Raw genomic sequence first — 17,387 nt, 5'->3', positions numbered from 1 at the left:
GCCCCCCCGCCCCAGCCTCCTGGATGGGGACCTCCTCCCTGGCCACCTCCAGCTTCCACCCCATGGGCTCCGCCTACTCAACTGGGGGGGAGGGGGCTTAGTGCAGCTCCGCCCCCAAACACTTCAGCCCCGCCCCTTTCACCATCGAGACCGAAGGGAGGCCAGAACCAGAGAGTCGCTCCCCACCCCCAAGCCACAGAGACTATGGAGCTAGGGCGTCTCACCTCCACTTCCGGTCTTCTATTAAACGTCACGGATGTCGGGGTGGGGGGGTGGAAGATCGCACCATAGACCGAAGGGGGTAGGAGGCTAGATCGCCGCGCGGGGCCTGCCTCCCTAAGAACTGTGCACCATAGAGAAGGGAAGGGAGAAAAGGAGGACACAGCTCTTCCGGTCACATGGCCTCATACCATAGAGAATGAGGGAGGGAGTGCATGGGAACGTTCCAAACACTTCCGGTCAAATGAGTTGTTTTTCAGCCATGCGCAAGGGAGAATGACGTCACTTCCGCTCACGTGACGTTCGAAGGCGGGGATAGAGCGGACGCGCTTCCGCTCGGAAGACGGCTTTCCCCATAGCGCCCCCCCCCCACCGCCCGGCCCGCGAGACAAGCCCCTCGCACGGGCACTTCCGGTCACGTGACAGCAGCCCGGGCAGCCGGCCGGAGGGGGGTATAAAAGCTCTCGCCACCGCTTCCGGCAGGCGGGTAGGAAACAAATCTTCCCTCGCCAACACCATAGAGCGCGGCGGGTAGAGCGGCCTCCGCCAGCCGGGGGCAGCTGTCAGTGGGGCCCCGGGGCTCACAGGCCTCGGGCGGGGGCGGGGCCTGTGGTGGGGAGCTGAGAGGGGGCTCAGGACCCCTGGGAGGGAGGAGAAGGAGGGGGGCGTTGGGGGTGGGGTCAGGACCCCTGAGGGGGGGAGGAGAAGGAGGGGGGCGCTGAGGGGGGCTCAGGGCCCCTGGGGGGAGTTGGGGGTGGGGTCAGGACCCCTGAGGGGGGGAGGAGAAGGAGGGGGGCGCTGAGGGGGGCTCAGGGCCCCTGGGGGGAGTTGGGGGTGGGGTCAGGACCCCTGGGGGGGGGAGGAGGAGGAGGGGGGCGCTGAGGGGGGCTCAGGACCCCTGGGGGGAGTTGGGGGTGGGGTCAGGACCCTGGGGGGCTACGGTCTTAGTGGCGCACGGGGGCCCATGGCGACAGCAGCTGGGGAAGGCAGCTCCATGGGGGGTCTGGGGGTGCAGCCCAACGCGGTGGAGACGCTGCAGGAGGAGGCGGTGTGCGCCATCTGCCTGGACTACTTCACCGACCCCGTCTCCATCGGCTGCGGCCACAACTTCTGCCGCGTCTGCATCACGCAGCTGTGGGGCGGTGAGGAGGAGGGCGAGGGACGGGATGGGTACGAGGCCACGGAGGCTGATGCGGGGGTGGATGGCGATGAGGACGAGCTGGAGGAGGATGACAATCTAGATTACAATGAGGAGGAAGAGGAGGGGGACGATGGAGCTGAGGATGAAGACTATATGTGGAGTGAGGACGACGAGGAAGCCGACCTCTGGGATGACCCAGGGGAGGACTACATGTGGGAGGACGAGGCAGGAGATGAGCTGTACTTTGAGGAGGACGATTACGATGAGGAGGTGATGGAGGAAGAGGACCTGGAGGAGGAGGAGGAGGAGGAGGAGGAAGAAGAGGCACTGCCACCGCCTCCGCCGGCAGCAGCGGCCACACGGCCTCGACACTCCCCACCCTTCACCTGCCCCCAGTGCCGCAAGACCTTCCCCCAGAGGAACTTCCGGCCCAACCTCCAGCTGGCCAATATGGTGCACATCATCCGACAGATGCACCCGCACCCGCAGCGGCTCACGTCGCCGGCCACGGGGACCTCTGCCTCTGGGAGGCCTGGAGGTGCAGCGGCATCTGCAGCAGGGCTGGAGAAACGAGCCCTGTGCGAGAAGCACCAGGAGCCCCTCAAGCTCTTCTGCGAGGTGGATGAGCTGGCCATCTGCGTGGTGTGCCGCGAGTCCCGGACCCACAAGCACCACAGCGTGGTCCCGCTTGAGGAGGTGGTGCAGGATTACAAGGTACGTGGTGGGCAGGGTTGGGTTTGGTAGGGCTACCCAGAGCCCGGGTGGGTGGAGATGGTTGGGCACAGATGGGAGTCAGCTGGTGGGGACGCGTTGGATTGGCCGGGTGGCTTGAGTAGGGGATGATGATGCTCTGTCTTGGTTTGCAGAGGGTTTGGGCTGTCAGCCATAGATGCGGTAAAGCTAGTGGGCAGCTGAAGCCCAGTGCTGGTTCAGTGAGGGAATTGTCTTTGGAGGGTGGCTGGTGATATGCTGGAGAACAGGGTCCTCTGTCCAGGGCCCGTTAGTTCACCAGCCAAGGCCGGTGAAGCAGTAAGCATATGGGTGTGCCTCGTGCTTATCTGTATGCCTGGGCAGTGGAGGTTTTGAAGGATTGCCGGGCAGTTACTGGGCTGACCAGGTGGGGGATTAGTATGGTGGGGGTTAGTTTTGTTCACAGTGGGAAGGTGTGGGTCGAATAGAGCCAGTTGGTAAGGCTGGTTAGAGGCCACTGGTGCTGCATTGCACTGGGGTCGAATAGATAGAAGCTGTTTGGCTGGCTTCCAGTTCCCATAGCTGTGTTTTCTGGGCCCTTTTCAGGTCACAGGTAGCTTAGGCTGTAAGGCTTCCCTCCCACGGATGTCTGTGTGCTGGTATTCCGCTTAGGCACAGGGGTTCCCCACTCATTCAGGGTCTGATATCCCCGTCGTGAGGTCAGGTGGAATAACAGGATGGGGCTGGGTTGGGAAAGGAAGAGAACAGCGCAACTGTCAGTTACTTGGCCCCGGAGCGTTAGAGGTATTTAGGTGCTGACTTGGTAGGGACTTAGCCCTTCCAATACCCGTGACACTGGTGACCTCGGTATCTGGGCTCGATTCCTGTGATCCTTGAGTCTTTAGGCTGCTTAAAATGGCCTGGAAAGATGGCCACTGCTAGTGGTGGGAGGGTGATCTGACCTTTAAGGCTGGTCCTGGTGCACCAGCCCTAATGGGCCCCGGACAGAGGACTCCCTTCTCCAGCGTGTGCCCCACACACATCCCCGGCTGGCTGGACCGCAGAGGGGGCAAACCCTCTTTGCCCCCGTAACCTCTCCCGGTTGGTCCTGCTGATGCCAAGTGATGAGTTCCAGACTGCGCATTCCCAGCGTGGCTGTGGGTTGTGATTGGAATGGGGCAGCCTCTGGGGTTTCTTGGCTGGGGGGAACAGCAGCGCCCCCCCCCCCCCCCCCCAGGAGAGGCGCACGAGGGTCCCTCAGGGCTGCACGTGGATGAGGTCACTGGGGTCTTGCCAGCATAGTCCCACAGGCTGACGCAGGTGGAACCCGGGAGGGATGCAGCATTTATATCCATGGATGGGGCCATCCAGGGCTGTAAAGCAGATCTCCATGGAGCTTCAGGGCTCTACTGGAACCAGCAGCAGCAGCACAGCATGCAGAAATCAGCACGCAGCTCACCCGGGGACAGGCCCCAGGCAGCTGTCCTGGGTGGCACTACTGTGTGCTGGCAGCTTGCGGGGTGCTGGGCAGAGTTCCCGTCCCCCCAGCAGTCTGTGCTCCTGCTAGAGCCCTGTAGGTCTGCGGAGATTCATCGTGTGTCCGTGGAGCTCCACTCCTGCACAGACAAGGCCTGTATCCGTGCAGGGCTCTCGCTGAGCTCTCTGGGGCTGGGGTGTTAAAACCATTAACCCGGGAAATGTCAGTGCTTAATGGGTTAACAGTGGAGCTTCCAATCAACTGCCCAAGCCACCGGCCCCCTCTGGGGCTGCTCCAGCCTGGCATGGCTGACCATGGGCAGAGCTCACCAGCCAAGGCCGGTTAAGTGGTAAGCGTATGGGTGTGCCTCATGCTTATCTGTGTGCCTACCCGTTAGCCATCAGACATCCCTGTGTGGGGCAGGGAGTGCCTTTTTGTTCTGTGTGTACAGCTCCTAGCACAGCGGCGGAACGGTTCGTGGTCGGGATGGAAAATCAAGTTTAATGAAATGGTTAATCAGTTAAAAATGGAGTGGGGGGCAGCTGGGGAGGCCACTTCGGCCCTGGGGCAGCCCCCTCTGGTGGTTTGGCCCGGTCGGGGTGGAGCGGTCCTGTCTGCAGCGCCTCTGATGGCGTGGGACATTCCACCACGATCAGAGCAGCCCAGCCTGGCAGCGCTGCAGGCAGGGGCCTACAGCTGGGCGGGAGCAGTCACTGTCCATGATGGGGTGGCTGCTTGGAGTGGTCTCCCCAGCCATCCATCCCGCCTTCTGAGCTGTCCCCTTGGGCCACGGTGGACAGGACCACCCTGGCGCAGCTGGAGCGCCCGTACCTGCGGTGGCCCTGTGGGGCTGGGCAACCCCCTGCCCATGGCAGGCTGGGGGCTTCTCCAGCCCCTACTGGTTAACCATGCGTTTAGGGTGAGGCTTACTGGTTAACCAATTAAATGCTGTTGTCTCTAATTCAGGACTGGAGCCTCCTAGGTGAACTCGGATCATAAATGCTTGTAAAAATTACAGCTGACCAGACCAACTAGTCCCTGCTGAGTTTAGCCGGGGGATGCACACCCCACTGTCCTCATGAGTGTTTGCAGGATCAGTGCCAAATAGTCCTGAGATGGGGAGAGGGTGTGTGTGGGCCCCGGGGGGTGGTGTTTTATTTCTCTTGTCAGTTTCTCCTGCATGCAGTGGACAGCGCTGTGTGGTTAGCTGGTTCCCTGGCAGACCATCTGTACAATCCATCTGTCTCCCCTGGTTTTTTGAGGGATTTCCTCACAGCGGTAGAGACGTGGGGGGGGAAGAAGCAGGAAAACGGGGTATCAAAACATCTGGGTTGAAGCCAGAGGACCTCAGACTGGCTTTTTGGAGCTTACTGCATTTGCAGTGTTGCAGCCTTGTTGGTCCTGGGATGTTAGAAAGACGAGGGTGAGGTAATTGCTTTTATTGGACTGACTTGTGGGATGTCATAATTACGTCGCTTAGAGATGATATAGTTAAGCCCACCTGGCCCTTGGTGTGGGCAGCGGTCGGCTGACAGAACTCATCCATCCATCTAGCTGCCGCCCCTTGAAGTTGTGAGTAACGTACACCCACGGGTGACCCACTCCCTGTGCGTGTGCACAGGTGATACTGAAGCGCTGTGTTTCACGTGCAGCGAGCCCCAAGTGTATGCAGCTGCAGCTCAGGTGTCAGCCTGCCACACACTCTTCTGTCTTCCAGCAAAACCAGGCTTGTGTCTCTCTGAGTGTCACGAGTCTGGGTTTAACGCCAGCGGATGGCAGGCCCGTTAGGCTCTGCGCACGCAGGCAGGGTGTAAACACAGGGCAGAACAGGGAAGGGTTATACCCCCTTTCACACACTGGGATCTGGCACCTAGCGCGTCAAGCAGCTTGCCTAAGTCATGCAGGGAGTCTGTGACCGAGCCAGGAATGGTTCCCAGGTTTGCTAACCTTCTGCTCCAACCCCCTAGACTGCTACCTCCTGATCCATTGAGACCAGACTGGACGGCCACCCAGGGAGGAAGAGAACACAGACTGATGTGGTGATAACCCTGTCGGGGCTGGGTAGATGTTTATTGTCTTTCCTTTGTAGATGAAACTCCAGAGCCACCTGGATCCGCTGAAGAAGAAGCTGGATGCAGTCCTGAAGCAGAAGTCAAGCGAAGAGGAGAAAATTACTGAGCTAAAGGCAGGTGCCAGCCTCCCCCTCCCACCCCGAGCAGGGACTGGAGGGGTCTCAGCTTGAGGTGGTGAGACGTCCCCTGAAGTCACACATCTCTTGAGGTCTCTTCCGTCTCTGCATCCGCTCTGGAGACTCCTGTCTCCTTCCCTCGTCCAGCCGCTGAGTTGATCATCATTGAAATAGCCCTGGGGGTGACGCGTCAGAGCTGACCCCGAGTGTGGTGAGCAGGGGACAGGAGAACTTGTTCTCCTCTGGGCTACTGGGGCAGGCTCTCTGCAGACTCAGGCAGTCTCCTTGGCAACCCCCAGGGCGAGCGGCTTCCCGTTTTCTTTTCTTTTTGATGGCTGCAGCCCAGCAGCCGCATTGGTACAGGCAAGCCCTGGATTTGCTCTTCTAAGTGCCCAAAACCCCACCCACTGGCTCAGATTGTCTTGCAAAATACACCCCGCCCGAGAGTGCAGGGCAGGGTTAGGGAATCCAAATTCGGGGTCGTTTGAGCCAGGGCTTCCGGGCGTGCCACCTCCCCAAGGGTCACGTGATATCCAAATCCTCTGCTTTGCTACCCAGACCTTTTTACAAGGCCACTCACTGGCTGCTTAGTATATTTTTGTGCCTTCGTATCCACCCCTTCTCTGCCTCCTGCTCCCCCCTCTCCTGCCCCATTTTCCTCCCAACCTTGTCCTCTTTTGCATCCCCAGCTTGGTCCTCCCTCCCCATGGCCTGGCTACTGTCCATCTGTTGGCTGCTTCCAGCCATTTCTTTCATGGTGCTGCTGCCTATATCCTGCTCTGGAGGCTGTGGGCGTGGAGGGGAGAGGGACGTTCTATAGGGGGCAGTGATGGGGCAGCCTACCTAGACCCTTCCCATGGCCTCCTGTTTGAGAAACAGCCAAGGGGGTCTCTTCTTTCATGTTTAAAGAAACCACGTGAGCCAAATTCCCACCTCGACCCACAGCCCATTGGTCTGGCGTTGCTCCTGTGCTTTATCTGTTGCCCGTTTGCCCCTGGGTTTCACAGGTTCTCCAGCTTTTCTTACTGCAGAGCCCACCTGGGAACAATTTACATCCTGTCACCTCGCACCTTCGAGATTAACAAATGTATTAGGACACGGGCTTTTGTGGATAAGACCCACTTGAAGCTCGGGACCGAACAAACGTGTCAGTTTCTAAGGTGCCACAGCCCGGCTTGTTGTTTGTGATGCTACAGGCTCACACGACGACCCCTCTGAGATTGGTTAGCCTGCAAGAGACGGGTTTTTCTGTGCGCCTTGGAAAAAAAGTGAATGGAATACAGATCCAGTTTTTACCACTAAAATAAAACAACTCATGCTTAAGCTGTATGGGAAAGAAAGCTTTCATTCCTGTTACTACAGCTGTCAAACTGCTTTCTAGCCCAGCCTTAAATTTCACTATTAAAAAGCCCCTTGCTTTAAAAATGAAAAGCACAACTTGCTTTATGTGGCTGCTGTTCTGTTTCGGACAAACTGACCAAAGACTGAATCTTTCTGCAAATCGCCACCATCCGGGGGTTTTACCTACCCAACTCCACATGTAACAAAGGACCTTTGACCTGCTATTATGGCATCAGATCCTGGGGGACCCATAGGCTCCCTATTGCAGGGCTCTATCCTACAGGAAGATCCCCACTGGTCCTGCAGCATCTGGATTTGTGCAGCCCAGAGCAGGTTAGGGTTTGGCTGCCAGCTCGAGTTTTACTGCTGTTAGCTGGCTAAGCAGGCCCAAAGCATTCAGTACCCGCTGCTACAAGAAGCTTAGCTGAGCTGGTGTTAAACATGAACAAGGGCAGCGTTTCCTAAACTGTTCTGGGCTTGAGCTATATTGACAGAACACATTCAGCCTGGTCGGTGGGGTTTCATACTGAAAAACAGCCGCACATGAAGCTCAAAAGTTGATTTAAGAGTTGGGTTTTCAGATGTTTTTTATTTTACAAAGACCAAAAAATAACAAAAGAAAATCATCTGACTGAACACGTATTGTGCTAATAGGATGACGGTTGTCAGCCCTATAATTACATATAAAAATTAAATACAAAACCAAAACATCAGTGCAGTAGCTGAAAGGTGGGTAAGTGTCATTCTGTTTTGCAAAAATGGGAAGGAGGATATTGTTCAAAAAAGGACTGTCCTTCCTTTAAGCTTAAACAAATGTTTTTTAATGGGGGGGGAAAAAAGCAAAACAAATGAGGGGTGAAAAAGATTTTTAAATGTTGTGTTTTTATATGTTTAGTTTTACAGAAAACAACTGGACTATAAAAATAAGGAATATTTAAGTTTTTTTTTTAACAGTTTTTCCATCTGTTTTGGCAACAGTCACATAGAATCATAGAATCCTGGGGCTGGAAGGGACCTCAGGAGGTCATCTAGTCCAGCCCGCTGCCCAAAGCAGGATCAACCCCAACTAAGTCATCCCAGCCAGGGCTTTGTTAAGCTGGGACTTAAAAACCTCTAGGGAGGGAGATTCCACCACCTCTCTAGGTAACGCATTCCAGTGCTTCACCACCCTCCTGGGGAAAGAGTTTTTCCTAATATCCAACCTACTCCTCGCCCTCTGTAGCTTCAGACCGTTGCTCCTTGTTCTGCCATCTGACACCACTGAGAACTGTTTCTCTCCGTCGTCTTTAGAGCTCCCCTTCAGGATGCTGAAGGCTGCTGTTAAATCACCCTGCATAATAGGTCTACTATTATGAATGCGTTGTAAATATGAATATACTGACAACCTCAGTACTATTCAAATACCTTAGTATTTTTGATACACGCATAGAATCATAGAATGCTCGGACTGGAAGGGACCTTGAGAGGCCATCGAGTCCAGCCCCCTGCCCTTATGGCAGGACCAAGTACTGTGTAAACCATCCCTGATAGACATCTATCTAACCTGGTCTTAAATATCTCCAGCGATGGAGATTCCACAACCTCCCTTGGCAATTTATTCCACTGTTTGACCACCCTGACAGTTAGGGACTTTTTCTTAATGTCCAACCTAAACCTCCCTTGCTGCAGTTTGTCTGTTGCCTCTTGTTCTATCCTCAGAGGGCAAGAAGAGCAAGTTTTCTCCCTCCTCCTTATGACTCCCTTTTAGATACCTGAAAACCGCTATCATGTCCTCCCTCAATCTTCTCTTTTCCAAACTAAACAAGCCCAATTCTTTCAGCCTTTCTTCACGGGTCACATCCTCTAGCCCTTTGATCGTTCTCGTTGCTCTTTATATCATTTCTTATTTCGTATTTTAGCAGGAAAAATATTGCAATATAGTGTTGACATTTTTTCACGGAACACCTAGTCCGGTCCCGCGGAACGCTGGTGTGCCATGGAATGCCGGTGTCCCACGGCACATGGTTTGGGACACGCTGGCTGAGGGCATAGTATCCCAGGGCCCGGTGGCCAGGACCAACTGTGGCACTGGGTTGGCTGTGCCGCCGCCACTGTCCTCTGCAGGTGGTGTGCGAGCCTAGGACAGGTCACCGACGGGGTCGAACCCGGGACGTGGAGTCTAACGCAACTTCCTGTCCCCGCTGCAGAACAAGATGAAGCTGGAGATCAAGGAATTCGAGTCGGACTTTGAGCTGCTGCACCAGTTCCTGATCGGGGAGCAGGTGCTGCTGCTGCACCAGCTGGAGGAGCGCTACGAGGCCCTGCTCGCCCGCCAGAGCAGCAACATCAGCCAGCTGGAGGAGCAGGGCGCCGCCCTCGGGCGCCTCATCGCCGAGGCAGAAGACAAGAGCAGGCAGGACGGGCTGCAGCTGCTCAAGGTGAGAGCTCCCCACTGCGTGGGATCGGAGGTCTGCCCCAGATGCCTTCCCACCTTGGTCTTTTGTCCCCAGACCTCCTCAGTCCCAGGGCCCTCCTCCAGACGGGACGGCCTTCTCCAGCTGCCGCGTGGCGAGGGACTTGGGACCACTATGTGGCAACAGCTGAGGCGTTTGGTTCCCCAGGGGAATGAACACAAAACCTTTGGCCCATAGCCACCGCCGGGGAGAATGTTTCCCTGCAAGAGGAGGGGCCGGGGGGAGGGTGCCCGCTGCCTGCAGAACCCAAACGGCACGCCCCAGATTTGGGTTACGATCCGGAACAAAAGACGACTTGCCGTGACTCAGAGCTGGAGACTTGAACCTATTCCGCTGCCGTCTCCCAGGCAGCACCAGGGTTCCCTGTAAGCTCTGTGAGAGCGAGATCTGAGTCCGAGAACCCAAGGGCTGGAAGGGAGCTCAGGAGGTCATCCAGTCCAGCCCCCTGCCCAAAGCAGGAAGTGCCGCCCAGCTGATTAGCAGAGCAGCAGGGTCTTTGTTTCCTGTGGCAGTGCACGTCCGCAGAGGCCTTGGTGCACATAAAAAATATTCTGCATGCGGACATTAAAGATTAGAGGGAACGTTGGGCAGCACAGTTTTTTTTTTTTCTCTCTGTCTCCAAGGGACATGGTTGGAACCAAGACATCCCCAGTTTCAGATCAGCGTGCTCTGGGGAGAGGAAGTTGCACGGGAAATGGTCTCCTCCCCCAGCTGTACTTGGGGGGAGGCTGCCGAAAGCTCAGATGGTGATGCCCACTGAAAATCCCTTATAGCCTCCTCGTAGGCCCATAGGGCTGAGGTGGTGCTCTAGCTCAAGTCCATGACTAATCCTCCTGGCTGCGATGAGCTCATTCCCACGCTCGCAGCGAAGACGGTGCTCAAAGACCTCACTGAGGTGCGGCCAAGCCAAGTGCTTCAGGAGAAGCAGCCGTGTTTTTCACTGGCTTATTTGTAATCGTTTTTTTTTGTTTTTTTTTTCCCCCCCCCCCTTCTTTTCAGGACATCAAAGACACCTTCATCAGGTCAGTCGTGGGCGAATTCTGGCGACACACCTGTTGCTACAGGAAGGAAACCGATTGTTGGTTTCGGAGGAGGTTGTGCCGTAGAAATGTGGGGCTGTTCGGTGAGGTCTCCGGTTGAAATCGATCAGCCGTGTTTCGCCTGGAAACAGAGCGCTCGCTAGCTCTGTGGGGCGTGTCCTCGAGATCGCAAAGCGTGTCCCCATTTTACTGATGGGGAAACTGAGGCCTGGGGAAGGGTGGAGTGCGACTCGCCCTGCAGGGCAGCAGCAGAGCCAGGAGTGAAACCCAGGTCTCTTGAGTTCTGCTAGGAGAGTCTGATCACTAGGCCAGGGTGGCCGATCAGTCATGGACTAAGAGCCAACATAGCTGTGGTAAGGTGCAAGGAGAGAGAGAAAAAAGAATGTGTAATACATGGCTCAGTGCCCTCTTTCTCCCCCTCAGCCAGGCACCCCCCGGCCCCCTGCTCTGACTCAGTCCCCCTCCCCCTGAGCCAGGCACCCCCCGGCCCCCTGCTCTGACTCAGTCCCCTTCCCCTCCCCCAGTCCCCCTAATCTAACCCAGTTCCCCTCCCCCTGAGCCAGGCATCCCCATCCACGTCCCCCTTCGGTCTAACCCAGTGCCTGGCTCTCACCGGAGCTGCCACCCCCATGCAGTTCCCCCTCCCGGCACCGGCACGTGTGTGCAGAGCAGCTGTGGACAGTCCGTGCACACGACTCCAAGCTGGAGCCACGTTTCACGGAGCAAAGAGCAGCAGGTGTCCCCCCCCGCCCGCCTTCCCGCTCACTCACTCTGGGCTCTCCTGCACACCTCAGATCTTAACTCCGCAGCCTGGTTGGCTTTACACATCTGGGGGGGTCTCACCGTGCAGTTACAGGTGTGGCAGCGAGATTTCGGTATTGCCTAGAATTCAACCCAGCCAGGTTCCTATGTAATAGTTATCCCAGTCTTGGTCAGGGGCTGCCCCGCCTCACCCCCCGGGTGCGCAGGCAGACCCGAAGAGGGTGGAACGTTACCCGAGAGCCGCTGGCTCCGAGACGGTCCTGCCACGTGTATTTACTCAGCCCCCATGACGGCTTCTGAGTCAGCCATTGGTTTTGAACCATCCCTGAGCTGTTGAAGCTTCAAAGAGAAAAGAGCCACGTTGGTATCGGAGAGAGGGCTGAACGGTGAGGAGGCAAAGCTTGCAGACGATACCAAACTGCTCGGGGTAGTTGAGACCAAAGCAGACCGTGAGGAGCTTCGAAAAGATCTCGCCCGACTGACTGACTGGGCCACAAAATGGGAAATGAAATTTAATGCAGAGAAGCGTAAGGTCAAGCACATTGGGGGGAAAAAATAACCCCAATATACTTCCAGTATGATGGGGGCTAATTTAGCTACAACGCCTCAGGGTGGAGATCTTGGAGGCATCGTGGGTCGTTCTCTGAAAACGTCCACGCAGTGTGTGGCGCCCGGCAAAAAAGCAAACGGGGTTTTAGGAAGCCTCGAAAAAGGGATAAGGAATAAGAGGGAGAAGATCTTATTGCCTTTATATAAAGCCCTGGCGTGCCCACATCTTGAAAAGTGTGCCCAGATATCTTCTCCTCAGCTCAGAAAAGATTTCTTCCTGTTAGAAAAGGGGGAAGAAAAAAAGATTGGGGTTTGGAACAGGTCTCATGTGAAGAGAGATTAAAGAGACAAGGACTTTTCGTCTTAGAAGAGAGAAGACTGAGGCGGGGATTTGGTAGAGGTTTATATTATGAGCGGTGTGGAGAAAGCGAACAAGGAACAATTATTTACTTGTTTCCATAATATCAGAATTTGAGGACACCAAATGAAATCAATGGGCAGCAGATTTAAAAGAAATAAAAGGAAGTTCTTCTTCACTCAGCGCATAGTTAACTTGTGGAACTCCTCGCCAGAGGAGACTGTGAAGGCTAGGACTGCAATGGGTTAAAAAAGAGCTAGACACATTCATGGAGCTTAGGTCCATTAATGACTGTTGGCCGGGCTGGAGTAGGAATGGTGTCCCTGGCCTCTGTTTGTCAGAAGCTGGATTTGGATGACAGGAGAGAGAGCGTTTGATTGTTGCCTGTTCGTTCCACTCCCTCTGGGGTACCTGGTACTGGTCGACAGATGGGATCCTGGGCTGGATGGACCTTTGATCTGACCCAGCGTGGCTGTTCTTAAGTTCTGATGTCTTAGGCTACGTCTGTACTACCCCTGGAAGATCAATCCCATTCAGGGTTGATCTTCCAGGGTTCGATTTTGCATGTTTGGCAGGGAGGTGCGAAACTGACCTGTTGGGGTCAACATGCAGACATGAGCTGGATTTCATGTGCCCAGCAGGGACGCGCAGAATTGAACGATCTGGATTCAGTGGTCGACCTCTATACTCCTCGGTGTCGTGAGGAGGAAGGTAGATCGATGGGAGAGTTTCTCCCGTCGACTTCCCTCTGTAGACGGCCAGGTAAGCTGATTGCAGATAAGTCGATTCTAGCTACACAGTTGCCACAGCTGGAATTGCCTCTCTGCAGTCGGCTTCCCTGCCTGGTCTAGACAAAGCCTAACTTGCCATGAGACCTACTCACTGCTCTGCCTCCATAGGTCAGGCTGCCCGCTAGGCCCAGCCCCTGAATGGCTGTTGTATTCCCTTCGCCAGGTGCGAGAGCGTCAAATTCCAAGAGCCGGAGATGGTGCCCGTGGACGTGGGGAGGAAATACCGCAATTACTTCCTGCAGGACGTGGTGATGAGGAAGATGGAGAAGGTCTTCCGCAAAGTCCCTCAAGGTAAAGGAGACCAGCTCCTCCTTAGCTGGTCCTGCCCACACCTGCTGCTGTTCCCCTGGCCTGACCAGGCTTCCCAGCTAGCTGAGCGGTGGGGCAGCTGCCCAGGGAAGAGTCCGGTGCCGCAGAGCACCCACAGCCGGCAGCCTGTGTTTCTATTGGTGGTGCACCTCCGCACACGCCTCGGTGCACAGAACAAAATTTATTCTGCCCCATGGATTGGAAAAAACTGGAGGGAGCTCTGGGCACAGCCCTTGCCTGTCATCCTGGCCTCGCTCCCTCCTTCCCCCCAGCTCTGACAGCTCCTGGTTTCCCCCGGCGGCTTTGCTAATGCGCTGCAGTGTTCAGTCTCCGCCCCTGTCCTGCCAGCTCCCCCTGAGCTCTGCTGGGCCGCACGCTCCAGCCCCACAGCCCGCTGTGGTCCTGGCTCAGAGCTCGCTGTGCGCCTGGCTCTGGGGAGCAGCAGGTTTGTTGGTCTGAGTTAGGAGAAGGCTGCCCCCTGCTGGATAATCAATACCAAAGTTGGCAGAAGTTGCCAGCCAATAGTAGTAGTAAATAGAAACCTCTAGGTAGGGGTCTGCTGATTTGTGTTATCTCAGTGCCTGGACACCAGCGGTGAGCTCACTCTTGCTGGGCACTGCTCAGACACACAGCGAGAGACAGTCCCTGCCCTGGCTGAGATCAGGGCCCCGTCGGGCCGGGCGCTGCACAGACACACACAGTCCCTGATCGCTCTCCGAAGAGATGACAGGCTGGGGCGGAGAACAGAGGCTGTTCTGTGCCCAGGCTCAGCTGAGACCAGGGTCAGGCCCTCTGGTGCCTGAGGCCTGAGCTGAGGTCAGCGGCTGCTCCAGCCCCTCCCTCTGCTCTCCTGCCCGCATGTGTCTCTCTCCTCAGCCGACGTGACCCTGGACCCCGACACCGCCCACCCGCACCTGAGCCTCTCGCTGGACCGCCGGAGCGTCAAGCTGGGCGAGCGCCGCCAGGACCTGCCGGACAACCCCAAGCGCTTCGACTCCGACTACTGCGTGCTGGGCTCCCAGGGCTTCAGCGAGGGGCGGCACTACTGGGAGGTGGAGGTGGGCGGCCGGCGGGGCTGGGCGGTGGGGGCGGCCCGGGAGACAGCCCGGCGCAAGGAGAAGACGGGGGGCCCCTACCAGAAGCGGGAGATCTGGTGCGTGGGGGCCAACGGGAAGAAGTACCAGGCGCTGACGGCCACGGAGCAGACGGCGCTGCCCCCCGGGGAGAAGCTGCGTCGCTTTGGGGTCTACCTGGACTACGAGCGGGGCCAGCTGTGCTTCTACAACGCTGAGAACATGGCCCACATCCACACCTTCAATGCCACCTTCCGCGAGCGCATCTTCCCCTTTTTCCGCATCCTGGCCAAGGGCACCCGCATCAAGATCTGCACCTGACCCGCCTGGTCCCAGCTCCTCCCCGCAGTCCCGCCAGGGGACCTGGCGCTGCACGCAGGCCTGGGGAGGTCCCCTCGGCCGGCCGCACATTCCAAGCTTGCTGCCTTGCGCCGCGTGTCTGTGGGCGGGAATTGGTGACGAGAGGCCGCGTGGGCTTTCACCACATCCTGCAGGACTTGCTCTTGGTGTGCTGCTGTAACTGCTGCTGCTGTTGCGCTCAGGGCTCCGGCGCCCCCGCCAAACTCTCGCTCGCATCTCCGGGCCGGGAAGGTGGAGCGAGCGGAAGGTCGAGGCTGCGGGCCTGACGAGGGAGCTCTGGGCATCCCCAGAACTGCCAGCCCCCTGCTCTGTCCTGAAGGACTCCAGCTCCTTTAGCTTGCCCCAGATCTGCTTGAATTTCAGTCCAGCTTGCAGCCCAGAGGCGAGAATTCCAGCTGTCCCATGTCTCCCCTCCCACCGCTGCTGTTCAGACCTCATTCCAGGCCTTCCTCCACCAGCACCACACCCCGGCGGTCTCTTCCCAGTCCCATACGGCTGCGTGGGGGCCAAGACCAACCCTGCAGAACTAGCACTCCCCACACCCCTCCTTGCGTCCAGTGTTCTTCCGCCCGTTGGTTCTTCCCTGCCCTAGTCCTCTTGATCTTGGTGGGCAGGTCGCCTCTGGGACCATCAGGCACATCCTGCGTTTGGAGAACGCTCCTGGATCTCTCCTTCCCCCAGCTCAGCTCAGCTCCCCCGCAGTCAACGACCACGTCCATTTATCCCTTGCCCCGTTGCAAGAAAATCCCTGGCTCACATGTCCGGAGAGGCCAAGAATCATGGGAGAGGCTTCCGCTGCGAGCCCGGCTGTTCTGGAAACCCACTGCCCTCGCTCGCCTCGGCCGTCTCCAGCCCTCTCTGCGGGTTGGCTATTTATTTTATTTGTGCCCTGAGCGGTTTGCCCCTTGGCGTTCCCATTCCCAGCGACCCCCCGAGAAAGACGCTGCCCGTACCTGCTGTGTGTCGAGGTTTGGTGGTGGTTTTTCTTCGGTTGACGTCGCAAAGCAAGTTTGGAATATTTTTGGCTAAACCAAGATTTAAATGGAGATTTAGTTTTTTGAAAGGTTCTAATAATAATTAATAAAGAGAAGATTGTACAGTTTAGCCTCTGTCTCTTCTGTCCTGCCTTGGCTGGAGCTTGGTGGAGCTTTAGCAGGTTTCAGGAAAGATGTTGAATTTCTAATAATGGCTACAACAGTAATGCTGGTCCGGCGTGTCCAGTTCTAAGCACCGAGTTTCAGGAAAGACATGGCAAATCAGAGAACGGCTGGTGACCATAATGACTAACGGTTTAGAAAAGGTGACCTAGGAGGGATCATGGTAAATATTGGGGTTGTTTCAGTCGGGGGGAAGAATATGACCAAGAGGGGAACTATGTTTTCAAGTTCTGGTTGAACCTCTCTAGTCCAGAACTGTCTCGTCCAGCAAACTCTGTAATCTGGCATGATTTTAGTTAGCTGGGTGACCACTTATCCTGGGGGTGGGCAAATCTCCCACGGTCCCATAAAGTTTTTCAGCCACCAGTCCTGGCTCTGTGCTGTTCTTTAGCTGCAATTCACCCCGAAATGTCTTCTAAGAGCCCAGCGAGAGTGAACATGTTGATAATATGCTAGAGAATATTGGCCTCCTGTCATCCACCAAATTCTCTCATCCAGCACTGGTCAGGTCCTGAGGGTGCTGGATGGAGACAGGTTCAACCTGTACCTAAAAAGGCTGTTACAAGGCATAGGGAAGAAGAATTGTTCTCTAACTGCTGAGGACAGGATGAGAAGCCGGGCTTTAAATTGCAGCCAGGGCAGTTTAGATTGGCCGTTAAGAAACACGTCCTGTCCAGTTAAGCTCTGGAATAAATTGCCCAGGGACATGGTGGAATTTCCATCACTGGAGATGCTTCAGAGCAGGTTAAACGCACTGTCGGGATGGTCTAGAGGGCGCTGGGTCCTGACACAGAAAACCTTTTAGGGGTCCCTCCAGTCCTGTGAGTCTGACCAGACAGCACCTGACACAGGCTTGTCCCGCCTCTGACAGGAAGCCCAGGAGGTAGATTCATAGGGCTGAGGTTAGGTGATGTTCCCTAACATACCCTGGGAGCACCAGCACCCCAGAGGTCAGACATCTTCCCCCAGGCAGGCCAGGCCGCCTCCAGGACTGTGTTTTCGGGTTCCAGCCAGCTGGATTTTCTGGCCATGGCTCTCTGCAGCTGAGAGCGGAGCCCCACGGGAGCAATGTCATAGAACAGGAAGGGACCTGCAGAGATCCTTGAGTTCAGGCCCCTGCCCTCCTGGTGGGACGAAACACCAGCTAGATCATCCTGGTTGGTGTCCAGCTAACGTGCTAAATGAGCATGTGAGAGTCAGGTGCCACCCAGCAGAGTGCCAGAGGCCCTGGCAGCCTGTTTCTCCTGGTGGTGTGCCTGACACATGCCTTGGTGCAAATAAAATTTATTCCACCCCATGGAAAAAATAGATTAGTGGTCCCAGCCCCTGCCTGGGGCCTGTGCTGTCCTCGTCTCCCACAGGCCGTGGTACTGGGGTCTTGTTCCAGGTGCAGGGGGTGACCCAGGGTCACGCTGTGTGATCAGATGGCACCATCTGGTCTTATGCTATTTCTGTCACTCTGCACCTGGGTGCAGCTGG

At 56.4% G+C, this 17,387-nt stretch overlaps 1 protein-coding gene across 1 annotated transcript; it reads left to right on the top strand.

Annotated features, from left to right (window-relative positions):
* The first annotated feature begins 1,184 nt into the window (after window positions 1–1,184).
* Window positions 1,185–15,855, top strand: TRIM41 (tripartite motif containing 41). The gene is made up of 6 exons (XM_075017008.1): window positions 1,185–2,074; window positions 5,617–5,712; window positions 9,243–9,473; window positions 10,509–10,531; window positions 13,173–13,300; window positions 14,195–15,855. Exons 1-6 carry the CDS (start codon window positions 1,214–1,216, stop codon window positions 14,710–14,712), a joined length of 1,857 nt encoding a protein of 618 aa, XP_074873109.1. The 5' UTR covers window positions 1,185–1,213; the 3' UTR covers window positions 14,713–15,855.
* Window positions 15,856–17,387: the final 1,532 nt, after the last annotated feature.

The sequence above is a fragment of the Carettochelys insculpta genome, chromosome 22 (genome assembly GCF_033958435.1).
Source record: "Carettochelys insculpta isolate YL-2023 chromosome 22, ASM3395843v1, whole genome shotgun sequence".
Taxonomy (NCBI): Eukaryota; Metazoa; Chordata; order Testudines; family Carettochelyidae; genus Carettochelys; species Carettochelys insculpta.
The sequence above is the reverse complement of the archived record's forward strand: the minus strand, read 5'-3'. Positions and strand labels throughout refer to the sequence as shown.

Coding starts and splice junctions, on each gene's coding strand:
- TRIM41 (XM_075017008.1), top strand. CDS start 1,214: ATGGGGGGTCTGGGGGTGCAGCCCAACGCGGTGGAGACGCTGCAGGAG. Junction 5,713..9,242: donor AGAAAATTACTGAGCTAAAG/GCAGGTGCCAGC, acceptor TCCCCGCTGCAG/AACAAGATGAAGCTGGAGAT. Junction 9,474..10,508: donor ACGGGCTGCAGCTGCTCAAG/GTGAGAGCTCCC, acceptor CCTTCTTTTCAG/GACATCAAAGACACCTTCAT.